Genomic DNA, 15,128 nt, shown 5'->3' on the forward strand with positions numbered 1-15,128 from the left:
CCAGTTTTGAATATGTAGTTAATCAGTTATCACAAAATTTTAGTCCAATAATTAGATTGTTTGAAATTACAGCATATAAAAAGCTTGTTGTTTCAGGAATCATCTACAATATACTACCTAAATCCCTAACATTCTTATAATATGTATCAATTATTTGTAAAGGATTAATAACTATTCTATAACTGTATCTTTAATATGGAACAAGTAGGTCATGACTCTTTGATGTGCCAAAATCAATATGCAAATGCTGTTCAATATTTTTGAACGTCTAAAAGACTTCATCTTAACAAGTGTAATAGGTGCTCATATATACCCCAGAAGTCTCTGAATATGGTTCTGTGTGGGTCTCATGGTAGGTGTGCAAGCCTGGAACACAACATTGGAGCTGTGCATACACTTGCTACCACCTCATGCTCCCAAATGAGGCCATAAAGGATAGGCTGGTCATAATCTTTGCTTAGTCCCCACTGGCTGCCTGTGGCAGTAAAATGGCAGCTATTCAGTATCTAACCCACTAAGTTTTAGCTTGGACTAAAGTCAGACCTTCAAATACAAACCTCCCAGACACTTCTGGTCCTTCTGCTTATGATCACTTTTAACATTATCACCTGTCTCTGTACTGATGGCTACACCTGTACAGATTCCCTATCAAGGGTTACTTAATATGATAGATTCAAAATCTGTAGGCTTCTTGTCCTACCCTGCCTTGAATTCCTCTGAAAATTGTATAAATCAAGTGTCTCATTTGTTTAGGAGACTCAAATATACCAAATTTGTCACTTTCTGTTAGCAGGCATGCATTTATTTTCTTCTTAGTCTGCATTTCATAGGAAAATATTTTTTTCATAATTGCAATTTATTTATTAGGTGATATTTATCCATGATGTTTCTTCTACTTACCGAGTGCCAATCCTGCTGGAGGAACAAGGCATTATTAAGTATTTTAAACAGAGATTAAACTTACCAATTGATGACCAACCCAGTGATCTTCTTTTCAAATGGAAGAGAATGGCTGACAGGTATCATAATGCCTATTATGTTTAGAGAAGCTTTAAAATCATTAAAAGTAAAACACTCTGCATCGGACCTATATAGATAAATGATGTAGCTCCATTGAAGTCAATGTGACAGTGCTGATTTACAGCAGCTGAGGATGTGGTATAGCTCAATGATGCTTAACATTTTGGCCCTGCAGGCCAAATGAGTGGTGCAGGGCCTGACTGTGAGCCAGATCCGACCCCTTGCACCAGGATTGGGCCCACATACCAGATCTGGCATGCAGTGCCCCCTGCCCAGCCCTGCATGCTAGGATTGGGGCCCAGGACCCTGCACTGCCTTTGTGTGGCTCTGCATGGTTAGATTGGAACCCTGGGACCCTGCATCACCTCCACCTAGCTCTGCACTCTAGGTTTGTGGCCTTGGGACCCCATGCTGCCTTTCTTGGCAACTTATGTCAGGATTGTGCCAGGCTCTGCACGCTGGAATTGGGCACTGCATCACTTCCATCTGGTCCCATGTGTGAGGATCTGGGCTCTGGGGAGCCCATTCTGCCACCGCCTGGCTCTGTATGCCAGGATCAGGGCACCAGGACCTTGCATTGTCTCTGTCTGGCCTCCATGTGTGGGGACTGGGGTCCTCAGCCCCTGCACTGCCTCTGCCCAGGTCCATGCTCAGGGATTGGACTTTTGGGGACCGTGTGCTGCCTCTGCCCAGCTCTGTACACTGGATCTAGCATGCAGAACCACAGCCTGCAAGGCTCCCCATGGGCCCAAGGGCAGCCCCGCAGGCTAGATGACAAGGTACTGGGGGCTGAGCACCCCATGTGTAGACTGCTTCCTTTTTAAACAGGATGTTGTGTTAACTTATTTTTAATCAGAAACATTTGTTCAAATGCTTTCTTTGTAGAAATTGGCATAATAATTAAAAATCTTGCTTTTGCTAGATATGAAAGGTTGCTGAAAGTATGCTCCATAGCTCTGGTTGGCAAATATACGAAACTAAGTGACTGCTATGCATCTGTTTTCAAGGCTCTGGAACATTCGGCTTTGGCAATAAATCACAAATTGGATTTAATGGTGAGCATCTGTCCATTTTCCTTTTCCAGAATGCTGCAGCCTGCAATGAGTTAGCTCCTGTCACCTTAGACAGAGTGATTTTTAAAGCTTATCTGCTTTAGGGCTTCTATATGCAGGTGAGTACAAATGAAAAATGTTGTTGTTTCATCTTGGAACATAGATGTTTACCATTTCTGGTGCGCAGGCTGGACGAGTGGGCCAGATCCTGCTTGTGGACTGACCCTGTGTGCCTGAGACTGATCCCAGGTGCTGGCCTGATTCAGCACATGGGACCATGACACCTGGCCTGTGGGTTTCTCCACAAGTCCAGAAATGTAGCAGAACGGTGTTGCAGTTGGACCTGCTGTGCAAAGACTCTTCATCTGCAAATGCCTACTACCAAAAGGCATTTGGTAGAGCTTATTGATATTGACGAGATGACAAGCTGGGAAGTCAAAGGTGGTTAGATGTGACGTTGGCCTTTATACTTTGTGTGCTGTTGGCTACAGAAACTGGCATCCTTAACTAGTTTAGCCTAATGAGTCACCTAGTCTTGGTAAGACCTATGACTTTTTTCCCCTTGGTTATATTAGCATTACAGTTTGAAGTACATATTTACAGAATTGGCCCAAAGGGGAGGGGGAAACCCCCAAACCAGATACCTTTACTTAATGTTGAGTAATACTTTATTTTGACGTGGTTACATTTTTTCCATTGGGATTATATATATGGGGCAAGATGCTACTCAGCTTGAGTGAGGATACCAGAATTTGGCCCTAACTTTAAAGTACGTCAGAAAAGTAAGTGTTCAGTTAAAGGATCGTTTAAGCCTGTGACAAGTTCTGACACGTGTGTGTGTGTGTGTTGTGTGTGTTGTTGAAAGTTTCAGTGAATTTGAAAATGTGATAGCAGCTATTTTTATCATGAAACTTTCTGCTTCCATTGCCAAGTCTTATGTCTGGAAAGAGTATATTTCAGGGTCTGTGGGAATGTTAGGAACATTATTTTAGGAACATTGGTGAAATTTCAACAGCCTGTGGTTTAGCAAAATGTTAGTAATCTGTCCCTCCAAAGGAAAATACTGTATCAGAAATGTATGGAATACTTAGGTGTTTGATTTCTAAGTGACTTCAGATAAATAGTCCAGAGCAATGATCATAGGCTAGATTGCATGTGGCCTTTGTGGGGGTGCAGAAAAGGGGAAGAGATGGTGTCTGAGTGTGGGTCAGGTAGTCCCAGTCCCAGTGCACTCTCTAGGGTGCTTGGGATTGCAAGCTCCTTCAGAGCAGTTGCAAAAAGGAGAGGATGAGACACAGGTATGATTCAGTCACCCCTCACTTGTGAAAGGGACAGGCCAAATATAGTCCTCCTATATCATTCTTGGATCCTATATCCTTCCTAGATCAGGAAAGAAGAGACGTGGCATAATGTGACTGAGAAGTGTTCAGTTATTAGTTGTGTGGCATGTAAGTACACGATGGAAAGGAAGAACTACTTGTTTTGTTTCTTGTCTCTAGGCACTTTGTTTTTTTAATTTAGTATTTGCAAGCTTACTACTAAAGTTGTATAGTTCTTTTTTAAATCAGAGTGATTTTTTTTCACTAAACAGTTTGGATATAAAGAATTACACAGTTATGTATCTGCATTAGGCAGCTATTAGGATCTAATTTAGTATAAACATGAGATGTTAAGAGACTAAATTCTCATAATGGATCAAATGCCATTGTGGAAGATGGTTCAATTTTGAATCTGAAAATTACAAAGTACCCAAACAAATAAACATTTTTGTGCTCAAAATTTAAAAGATGAAATATCTTTGTTTTAATTTTGAAAAAGAGAGTTGCACTTGGTTTGGAGCCTTGTAAATAAGTTGTCAGTAAAGATGTAAGGTGAACAGAAAAGCTAAGCATCTGGAGAAAAACAGGATGGTGATGGTACTACTTGAAGATCCTATCTAATCTCATCCGTCTTATGTGTCTCTCATCATAATGGTGTTAGAGGTTGACTGACTTCAGTGGGAACAGATTTAAGATTCACCATACTGTATTAAGATTCATTTGGCATCCTTTCAGCCTGCTTTAAGGGGTTGCTAGCTGTCTTGTGGAAGAATAGAAAACAATGACAGCACTCAGTGGTGGAAGGTGTGGGGCTGATCATCCCTCTGTTTTTTTTTCTGCATTCTTTCTGCTTTGAGTCAGGTGGAGCAGTTCAGCCAGCTGACCTTTTGCTTCTCTCCTAACCCCTTTTGCAAGATTAGGGAGAGATCCAGTTAGGGAGAGATCAGAGATGGATGAGGAGAATATGTACTTGTAAAAAAAAAAAAAAAAAAAGTTAGAAAGAGAAATGTTATCAAGAGAGAATGAATAATTTGCAGCTCTTTGCCTTCGAAGAGAAACAAATAAGTGCAGATTTTATAAAGTTTTAAAGAATAATGAAGAGTATAGTGACTAGTTTGAGAGCTGCTCTTTCTATATCACTATTAAAAAAAAAACGACAAAGTTCAGTGAAATTAAATGGTGAAAAATTCAGGCCCTATGAAAAGAAAGTCTTTGAGGTGTTACAGAATTAATGTGTTGAATTGATAGCTACAAAATGTATCTCAGGCTAAGAACTTAGTCGCATGTTATTCTTTCTTGAATCTTGCTATCAGGATTATCAGGAGGTATAATGGTAAATACCGAAGAAAAACCAAACTCTAATTTCATTGTTCTGTAGGGCTTAAGCTACCTTTTGACTATTAGAGGTAGAAGGAAACTGCCCTTGGAGGCAGCTAATTTTTTAGGACATCGTGTTTTCTCTACTGCTGCTGATGCATTTCACTGGACTGACCGCTAGTCTGATCCAGTATAGCATTTCCTTCCTTTTGCTGCCTTGGCCTATCTCTAGTCTGATAATACCTTAGTCCTGATCTAACACTATCCATCAGAGCATCTCAAACCACTTTACAAACACTATTAGTTTATAAATGAGAACTGAAGTAAAGGTTTGGAGCCTGTCACTCACAGGGCCAGGAACTGAACTCCGAACCCCTAACTATTGCCACAATTTTTCATGTAGAGGTTGGGCATCAATCCAGCAAGTCTCACTGATGACTGCTCTCTTTAAGCATCTGATATACAATACAGTAATTTGCCTTAAAGTTGCATCCTATTCTTAATTGCTCTTCCATGCTGTTCTCTAGCTACCAGTCATCTTGTTGCTTTGCATTTTCTGGCCTGGGGTTCCATTTTGAACTAGACAATTTGGGACACCAGAGCAATCATGTGGCACTTAAATTGTATGCTTTATGATTGCTCTGGTGTCCCATGCTGTGTAGTCTGTCTTGGGTCTGATATTGTTTAACATCTTCATTAGTTACTTGGATGAGGGATTAAGTGCATGCTTTGCAAATTGGTGAATCACACCAAGTTTGGTGGAATTGCATTGGAACAGCCTGCCAAGAGAAGTTGTGGAATCTCTATCCCTGGAAACTTTCAAGAGCAGGTTGGGATGCTTTAGTAAGGGACGATCCTGCCTTTTATAGTGGAGTGAACTAGATGACCTTGTGAGGTCCCTTCTAGCTCTACTTTGCGATGATCCTATATAGGTGTTCATCTGGGAAAAGATGTTAAATTAGCAATGACTGCCTTTGGCATTAGGCTTAGCATACAGTAATTGATGTGCTTGGAATTATCATCTTGTTTTGCTCGGAGGGATACAGTCTCATTAACTGAGGATCCACTGACTTGAATTGTTTTAGTAGCAGTTGCCTCAAGGTACCCCTCCCATCTCCACCCTCAGATTAATTTGGCAGAGGATCTGAGATTAAGTGAGCAGTCTTAGTAAGTGAAACAGACACTTGAGAGAAGATCATTTTCATTTCTGATGCATAGTACATACAAGCTTTGTGCTTACTCTGATCCGGTTCCAAAGCTTTGCTGGAATGACGAAACTCTCATTTATCATAAATCAAAGGTTTTATTGTCATCATCATCATCAGAAAAGTAAGTATTCAAGTCTAAAGGACCCTACTTAGATACAACAGCACAAACTGTTTCTTTTTGCAAATATTTCACGCTCCTTGTATACACTTCCTTTGCTCAATTTTTGTGGGCACTGTCCTCTTGCTGAATAACCCTGATCACTGTGGGGCATATGGTGCTAGAACCCTTATTCACTATAAACATTCTGTCTGCTGAGTGTTGGCAGAGTTTGAGACTTCATAGCAGTCATTGTATTGGTTGGAAAATAAATTATTTATGCAGCGGTTCAAGGATCTTATTTGATATGAGGCCAGCTATGTAACAGGCCAGGATTAAGTCTACATCTTTTTTACACCCCATCTAAAACCTTGTGTTTTAGATATTGCTTATATCTTATGCTGGGTTTTTTTGAATAGGGGTTATTTTTCATGTTGTATTTAAACAAGTCTTATTCCCTTTGAACAAAGATGGCAAGAGCCGCAATACTGCAAGCACATGTTTAGCTTTACATGTACCCATCAGCTCGGGGATTTCAGTGGAGCTACTTGTGTGAATAAAGGTAAACACATGCGCGGGTGTTTGCAGGATCTAATTCAGAATTAGTGGCAAAGTTTTCCCAGAGCTATTTCATTTCTAGAGCTTCTGCTAAGCATTTGTGTTCCTGCCTCCTGTGTCCTAAAGTAGTTATAATACAATATTGCAATTACTCAATTCATAACATATACCCTACATATTTGAGGAATGAAACCTAAAATGTTGTTGAAACAGTTATAAATGTACTGACTCAATGCATGTGACAGTGAAACCAGAATTAATTTTAACTGTATGATTAGTTAGCTCCCCTTTTCAACCGTCTAACCAAATAAGGAATACTATATGTGTGCAATAAAAATGGCTTCTATTTGTATTGTATAATACTTGTGAAAAAAGAAAACCAACAGACCTTAGATAACTTCATCTTTGTGTCTGTGGGTGGGGGGATTGTGGGGCTAAAAATAGACGAGTTGCGTTTGTGGGAGGGGGCTGGGGGGCAGGCAAAGCATAGCCCTGGACCTTGGGCAGATGGCTGGGCATTTCCAGCCTGGGGACTGTGGTCTGAATATGCAGGTATTCAGTAGATTGGGCTAACCCAGGGGATGGCAACATGGCAGATCTGGTTGGCAGCCGGACTCTGTTTCCCAGCAGTCCCTGCCCACATACCTAGGGCTGGTTTCCATGGAGACCCCAGCCACAGCTCTGCTGTGATAGTGCAAGGCTGGGGTTTTCATGGAGACTGGCCCTAGCCGCACTGGTGGGCCATGTGGTAGGGCAGGGCAGGGAGCTGCTCCAGAGCTGCTGGGAACTTGTGGCAGGGGCAGCTTGGTCAGGGCCAGGGCACAGCTGCAGTCTGCAGTCTACATGCTCTGGACAGGGGCACGCATGCAGTAGCTTGCAGATCTGCTCTGGTTCCTTTCAGCAATGACAGCATGGGCCCAAGATGGGACAGAGCTGCAATCTGCTGCATGCATGCCCCTGCCTGGAGCATGCAGGCTGCATATGGTGGCTCTGTCCTGGCCCCAACCAAACTGCCCCACTGCAAGATCCCAGCGGCTCCAGAGCAGCCCTAGGCCCTGCCATGTGCCTTGCTAGCATGGCTGGAGCTGGTCTTCATAGCAACCTCAGCCTTGCTCTATCACAGCAGAGCTGTGGCTGGGGTCTCCATGGAAACCAGCCCTAGCTATGTGGGCAGGGGCTGCTGGGAAAAGGAGTATGCTGCTGGCTGGATCCGGTCCATGGGCTGGACTTTGCTCGTCTCTGGGCTAACTTATTCTCAATGTAATTTAGCCCACCTCCTCAGGTGAACTAAGTAAAATTACGCTGGGTGTTTTTTGCCCTATTTAACCTCCCTGAACATCTGCACAGATCAGCACTTAGATTAGCCTAATTCCAGTTGGATGAGTGAGAGTTGTTTGTGACTGAATTATTTGCCCAGGATTACAGTGGAGAATTGTGGCTGAACTAGGAATTGAACCCAGCTTTTCTGAGTCCAGTGCCCAAATTTCTCATCCATTCTTTCTTTCTCAGTGAACATCAGCAAATGATGAAAATCTGGTGTGAAGTCTCCCTGAAAGAGGACTACGGCTGTGTCTTACTATGTAGAGTTGCCATCTGGAGGCAACTCATAAGGAGTTCTTCTGCACACAGTCTCAGAGGTCTAGCTTATCCTGAAAGGAAAGCACAGGGAAAACAGATTTACAGTTGGATAGCTGAAAACAAGGAATTCTTTATGAGCTGGATAGATTTACTTGCAATCTCAGGGCCTTGGCTAGCATTTCATATCCAGATTTTTAGCAGACTAATTTGAAGTGTTTCAGGCTTGCCTGAAGCTATAGATGCTTCTTATTCAATACAAAATGCTTCTTTCTATGGAAGGAAATGAGGTTTTGATGCACATTTTTCTTTTTTAGTATATAGACTCAATAGAGCTTGAGCATTGCACGGAAGTTGAAAACCCAGTAAAATACCACCAGGCATGGCAAAAGTTATGCAAAGCAGAGTAAGTGCCATCAGGTATTCAGTATACAAAGTTTAATGGATGATTCAATTTTGTATAGTATTATTTTCTTCTAACTGAGTTTTTCATTCCCCCTTAGGTCAGTTATGCTTTGTCTTTTTTGTTAGCCAAATACCTTACAACATGAAAACTACAATTAAAGATTTTTATAAGATTTTTCTATTTACTTATATAAGACATGTCCCCTTTTGAGATGAAGACAGAATGAAGAAAAAAAGATTTGCCTAGAATCTTAACTTCCACAGTCTGGGCTTGCTTACTGTGTCTGAATGCCCGGCTTACCATGGCTGAATGCTTCTAGTGACATGCAGCCAAAAGCTTCTGCTGATTTGACAGCAGCTGTGAGAAGGTTAAACATGAAGCTGTGGTGCTGCAGGTAGAGGATGAGTGACACTCATGAGTGGACTCTACACATCCTCTATGGAGTATGAAGCCCAGCACAGCCACCAGCAACTAGTCTAGTATCTCCATGTCTCCATTCCAGTGTGGAAGTCAGATTCCTATCTTAAAAGATATACCCCAATTTTAAAGGGTTAATTTTTGGGGGGGCAAGGTGTACTGAATATGAATAAATACAGTAATATTTTCACATAATACACAACAGCCTTATGTAGCATATTCATAATATCTATACACATATTTTATATAATTGTATATATATATTATATATAGACGAACATACTAGTTTTTAAGCGCATATCAAACATCAAATAGATTATAAAAAAGATTGAAATTGACCAACTAAATAGTGGAAAAAAGTTGTTCTTTGCAAGCTTTCAGGTACGCAAGTTGTTCATCAGACAAAAAAAAGAAATTGAAAATGGTGAGAGAAATTAAAGATGGTCAGAAGTCTCTTAGGTATGAAAAAAAGCCAGTCTTTGAAAATTTTGCAACTATTTAGTTGGTCTAATAAAAGATATTGCCTCTACCCAAAGAGTTTGTCTGCCTTTGTGCTTAGACCGACACAGTTACAGCCTAGATCCCTAAAATATGGAAGATGTCACATTTTGCGTTTGAAATGGAAACTTCACAATGTGAAGAAGAAGAAAAAAGCCAATTTCAACAATCTGGACTAAAATTTTAACATCAAGTGTATGGCCTCCTTCAGCCTGTCTGGCATCCGTTACCTCCAGGTAAATATCCTGCCTTAGTTCCCTGCATCTCCTCTAAATCTGCATTCCTGCAGAACAGCTTTTCAAAGACTGACTTTTTTCATACCTGAGAGATTTCTGACCATTTTTAATTTCTCTCACCATTTTCAATTTCTTTCTTTTTTTTGCCCGATGAAAGGCATGTGCGTCTGAAAGCTCGCAAAGAACAACTTTTTTGCAACAATTTAGTTGGTCTAATAAAAGATATTGCCTCCACTCAAAGAGTTTGTCTGTCTTTGTGCATGTGTTAGTGTATTTTCGTGACAGTTTTTGCAAGGTTGTTATATAAACATTGAAATATTTTGCAAAATTTCAAGATTTTTATAAGGTTGATAAAGTGTGTTTTTGTCAAAGATCTCGCAGCATTGCACCCTGGGATTATACAAAATATGGTGTGTCTCATAACACCATGCACATTCAATTTTAGCATGACAGGTTCCTCACTGACTCATGTGGATTTCCTTTTTGGCCTTATATTGCATCTCAGTCATTTTATGTATGAATTTTGTTACAGTGGCATTTTGGTCCCAGGAGGATTTGGATTTAGAGGAACTGAGGGCAAACTCCAAGCAATCTCTTGGGCAAGAAAAAAGAAAAAGCCTTTTCTAGGTAAGACCTTTATTCTTAGAAAATATAATTGGGTGTTGACGATTTAAAGTTGATGATTTTTTTTTTTTTTTAATTGGGCTGAATCTCCTCTGAATCAAAGAGGCGGTGGGGGTGTGGTAGTGGCGAGTGGGGCCCAACCCCCTTCCTGCTCCCCCCAGCACCCTACCCCATGGCTGCTCCTCCCAGCTCCAGCATCCCGGCACTTAAAAGACCCGAAAACAAAGCCTGCACTCACTGGCTGCTGCAGCGGCAATCAGAGCCTTTGGGGACTAGTGGCAGAGCACCCCGTGCAGCATGGGGCAGTGGGGATCACACCCCCTCCCTGTGCGGTAGCTGTCACATCATGTGGGTGCAGTGTGGTTTGACAGGATGCCATGCACTGTCCTGGACCTGGAGGAGCAAGTGGGGGCTGGGGCTGGCTGGGGGTCCCCCCATGGTCCCTTCCCTCTTCCTCTAGCCCCCCTGCCCTCTACTTACTGGCTCGGACCCCAGGTCTAGCTCCCTGCAGTGGTGAGTGGGGACCGCCCGAATATCCGAATTGTTTTGGAGGCTGCCGATTCAATTCGGACCTTTTCATGGGTCTCCTGATTCAATTTGAGTTCAGAGATTCAGCCTCTGAATCAGGCCAAATCTCCTCCAAATTGAATTGGCTACCTAAGCTTTGCACAGCCTTACCATCTAGCCCAATGACCTGTATCTTGCGATGGTAAAGAATGGCTGCTAAAGCAAAGTGTATTTTTGCAGGATCTGTCCAAACTGACCCAAATTGTCCCAAATTGGAGGTTATACTTCTAATTGTCCTGTTCCCCTGCTCAAAACAGAACCCTCCTGAATTAAATCATCCCAGCCAAGGCATTGTCTAGCCAGATCTTAGAAACTGCCTAGGATGGAGATTCCGTGACCTTTCTGGGTAACCTGTTCCAGTGTTTTACTACCCTCCTAGGGAGAGAGGTTTTCCTAATATCTAACCTAAACTTCCCTTGCTGCAACTTGAGACCATTGTTCCTGGTTCTGTCATCTGCCACCCTGAGAGTAGTCTAGCTCCATCCTTTTTGGAACCCCACTTCAGGTAGTTGAAGGCTGCTATTAAATCCCCTCTGTCTTCTCTTGTCCAAGTAAGCCCAGTTCCCTCAGCCTTTCCTCAGAAGTCATGCGTCCCAGCCCTCCACTGGACTCTCTCCAATTTGTCCACATGCTTTCCACAGTGGGGGACCCAAAACTGGACACAGTACTTCAGATGTGGCCTCACCAGTGCTGAATAGAGCAGACTAATCACTTTCCTCAGTCTACTGGAAACACCCCTACTAATACAGCCCAGTATGCCATTAGCCTTCATGACAAGAAGGACACACTTTTGGCTCATACACAGCTTCTTGTCCAGTGTAACCCCCAGGTCCTTTTCAGCAGAGCTGCTGCTTAGCCAGTAGGTCCCCAGCCTGTACCGGAATGGGATTGTTCCATCCTAAGTGCAGGATTTTGCACTTGTCCTTATTGAACTTTATTAGGTTTCTTTTGGTCCAATCCTCCAACTTGTAGAGGTTACTCTAAATTCTAGCCCTACCCTCCAGGATATCTCCTACTCCTTTCAGCTTGGTGTCATCTGCAAACTTGCTCAGAGTGCACTCTATCCTATTTTCCAGGTTGCTGATGAAGACATTGAGCAAGCCTGGCCTTAGCACCAACCCCTGGGGTACTCCACTTGATACCAGCTGCCAACTAGACATTGAGCCATTGATTTACTATTCTTTGAGCCTGACAGTCCAGCCAGTTTTCCATCCACCTTACAGTTCATTCATCCAACCCATACTTGCTTAGCCTGCTTGCAGTAATGTTGTGAGACTGCATCAAAAGTCTTGCTAAAGTCAAGGTGGGGCTGACTGATCTGTAGGTCCCCAGATCCTCCTTCCCTTTCATAAAGATGGACTATATTTGTCCTTTTCCAATTGTCTGGGGACTTTTCCTGATTGCTTCAAGTTTTCAGAGATAATGGCCAATGACTGCGGTCACTTCAGCCAACTCACTCAGCACCCTTGGGTGCATCACATCTGGCCCCATTGACTTGTGCACATCCAGCTTTTCTTAGTAGTCCCTAACCTGTTCTTTCACCTCTGTTGGCTGCTCACCTCCTCCTCAAACTGTGTCACTAGGTGCAGTAGACTGGAAGCTGACCTTGCCTGTGAAGACAGGTTAAAAAAGGCATTGAGCACTTCAGCCTTTTCTTCATTATCTGTCACTAGGTTGCTTCCCTCATTCAGTAAAGGACGATACTTTCTCTGATCTTCCTTTTGTTGCTGACATACTTATAGAAACCCTTCTTGTTACCCTTCACATCCCTTGCTAGCTGCAGCTCCAATTGCACTTCGGCCTTTCTGAGTTCATCCCTGCATGTCCCAGCAATACTCTTATACTGCTTCCTAGTCATTTGTGCAGGTTTCCACTACTTGTAAGCTTTTTTTTTTTTTTTGATGTGTGTTTTAGCTTATTGAAGAGTTTCCTGCTAAGCCAAACTGGTCTTCTGGCATGCTTGCTAGTCTTCCTGAACATCTGCCATGCTTGCTAGTCTTCCTGAACATGCAGGCTTGCTTCTGCATCCTCAGTAAGGTTTTTTAAAAACACAGTCAGCTTTTCCTGTTTTCTCTCAGACTGGCCTCCCAGAGGATCCTGCCTATCAGTTTCTTGAACAACTTGATGTCTGCTTTTTCTGAAGGCTAGCATCCTTACTCTGCTGCTCTCCTTTCTTCCATTCCTCAGGATCCTGAACTCAATCATCTTGTGGTCAGTACTGCCCGAGTTGCCATCCTTTTTTACATTCCCCACCAATTTTTCCCTGTTTGTGAGCAGCAGGTCAAGAAGAGCATGGCCCCTACTTGACAGCTCCAGCACTTGCACCAGGAAGTTGTCCCCAGTATTCTCCAAAAACTTCCTGGATTGCCTGTGCACTGGTGTATTGCCCTCCCAGCGGATGTCAGGGTGATTGAAGTCCCCCATGAGAACCAGGGTCTGTGACTGGGAAACTTCTGCTAGCTGTTTGAAGAAAGCCTCACCCACCTCACCCTTCTGGTCTAGTGGTCTATAGCAGATACCCACCACAGATATCACCCTTGTTCTCCCCTAAGCTGTCCAGTTTTCTTTTGAAAATGGTTAAATTATAGGCCTCTAAAATATTTTTTCATACCAATGAATGCCGCCTATTAATTATGAAGGGTGGGTAATACTTTTTGTTTGTTTTAAATCTGGGGCCTAATAATTTGCATATTCCCTAGTTCTAGCATTGTGAGAGATTAGTGAATAGTACATTCCTATTATTGTTCAAATTTTCTGAAGTCCCCAAACCTAAGAAATTGTATATGTGCAAATCATATATACAACTGAGTATCAAGACATGGAAACTAAGGGCATTCTAAAGCCTGGTGCGAGGCTGATTCTAAAGCCTGAACATTTATATGGTCTTCTCTCTCTCTCTTGTGTGAAACTATTTTTTACTCTTTCTTGCAGGAGTTTGCTTAGGGATGCAGCTGGCTGTTGTGGAGTTTGCAAGAAACTGTTTAAACTGGAAAGGTGAGTTCAATATCCTATTATTTGGTTGATTTAGAAGAAAGTCTTATTCCTTACGTTTAACTGTATGTTATTTAAGTCATATTGTTATGAATTGAGATTACCGTGACCATTTCCTAGGAGCTAAGCTGTTAGTTTAACTGCATATGTGCACTTCCCTTTACTTTTACGCAAACAACCCAGAACTTATTTCTGGGGCAGAGGACTACATGGTATAGCAAATAATATACTCTCTTGGAGCAGGTGGGCAGGTAATATAGATGAATGGGTAATGGGTAGAGTGCTGGCTTCCCCCATCCACTCATTGGCCAGACAAGCCAAACTGCTTCATGGGATAGTAACTTAATGTGGATTTAGGCCATCAATAAACTACTGTTGCCAAGAGTCAGAAAGAGACAGGAGAATAAACTGTAATTTGGATGAGTCTTGACAACATTATTCCTCTTGAAGTTGCAACTTAGTTACCGTTCCTTTATTGGGCCAGGCCTAGAGGCCCAATCGAATCCTAAAAGCCCACAGAACTGATAAAATGAATGTAGCGTGTCTGGGATGGTGAGAATGTGTGATGCGTGTGCTGATTTTTCTTTTTTTTTTTTTTTTGGTTTTGGTTTGTTTTCCAGATGCAAATTCTACAGAATTTGACACAAATACAAAGAAACCGGTTGTAAGTACTGATTTTCTTTCTATAAGTTTAGTTGAATTAAAGACTGTATCTGCTTAGTTAATGAAGGCCCCTGGCAGACATTCAAACAGTGGCATGATTTGGGATTGGAAAAACGTTATGCCACATCTCAACATTGTGCCCTCTGCCGGGCCAAACCTGCATGTTTGGGGTCCTCTGATCCTAGTTGCAGCCTTGCTGAGCTGCCCCAGCCCAGCCCTGCAGATCAGGTGAGGAGCTTCTCTGTCTGGATCCAGAGTCCCCTCCTTCCCCTAATTCTGCCCCCTCCAACAGGTTCCAGACCTGGGGTTGACAGGGCCAGGTCCAGTAATCAGCTGATTGTCAGATCCGGCTCTGACAGTCCTGGGTCCAGTTCAAGACCCAGGGCTGAAACGTATGCCGGGGCAGAAGAGATGTCTATTGCCCATATTCAAAATTTTTATTGTTTCAATAGATATTTTCATTCATACTGTCCATCTACTCCCACTGGTAAAAATAAATAAATAAAATGTTCATGCTGATTTTATGATTTTGTACTATTTGCAATAGCCACAAATTTAATGTTCTTATGAGTAAAAGATA

At 42.3% G+C, this 15,128-nt stretch overlaps 1 protein-coding gene across 8 annotated transcripts in view; it reads left to right on the forward strand.

The window, feature by feature from the left end:
* CTPS2 (CTP synthase 2) overlaps positions 1–15,128 on the forward strand; it is a 139,137-nt gene that overhangs the window by 32,631 nt on the left and 91,378 nt on the right. For all 8 annotated transcript variants that reach the window (XM_090063116.1, XM_090063072.1, XM_090063065.1 and 5 more), the window contains 6 exons: positions 868–1,019; positions 1,943–2,075; positions 8,464–8,552; positions 10,236–10,330; positions 13,826–13,888; positions 14,506–14,549. In XM_090063116.1, the coding sequence (XP_089919242.1) occupies positions 868–1,019; positions 1,943–2,075; positions 8,464–8,552; positions 10,236–10,330; positions 13,826–13,888; positions 14,506–14,549 (576 nt within the window). The remainder of the gene's footprint in view (positions 1–867; positions 1,020–1,942; positions 2,076–8,463; positions 8,553–10,235; positions 10,331–13,825; positions 13,889–14,505; positions 14,550–15,128) is intronic.

Source organism: Crocodylus siamensis, chromosome 1, assembly GCF_052110815.1.
Source record: "Crocodylus siamensis isolate JL-2025a chromosome 1, ASM5211081v1, whole genome shotgun sequence".
Classification (NCBI taxonomy): domain Eukaryota; kingdom Metazoa; phylum Chordata; order Crocodylia; family Crocodylidae; genus Crocodylus; species Crocodylus siamensis.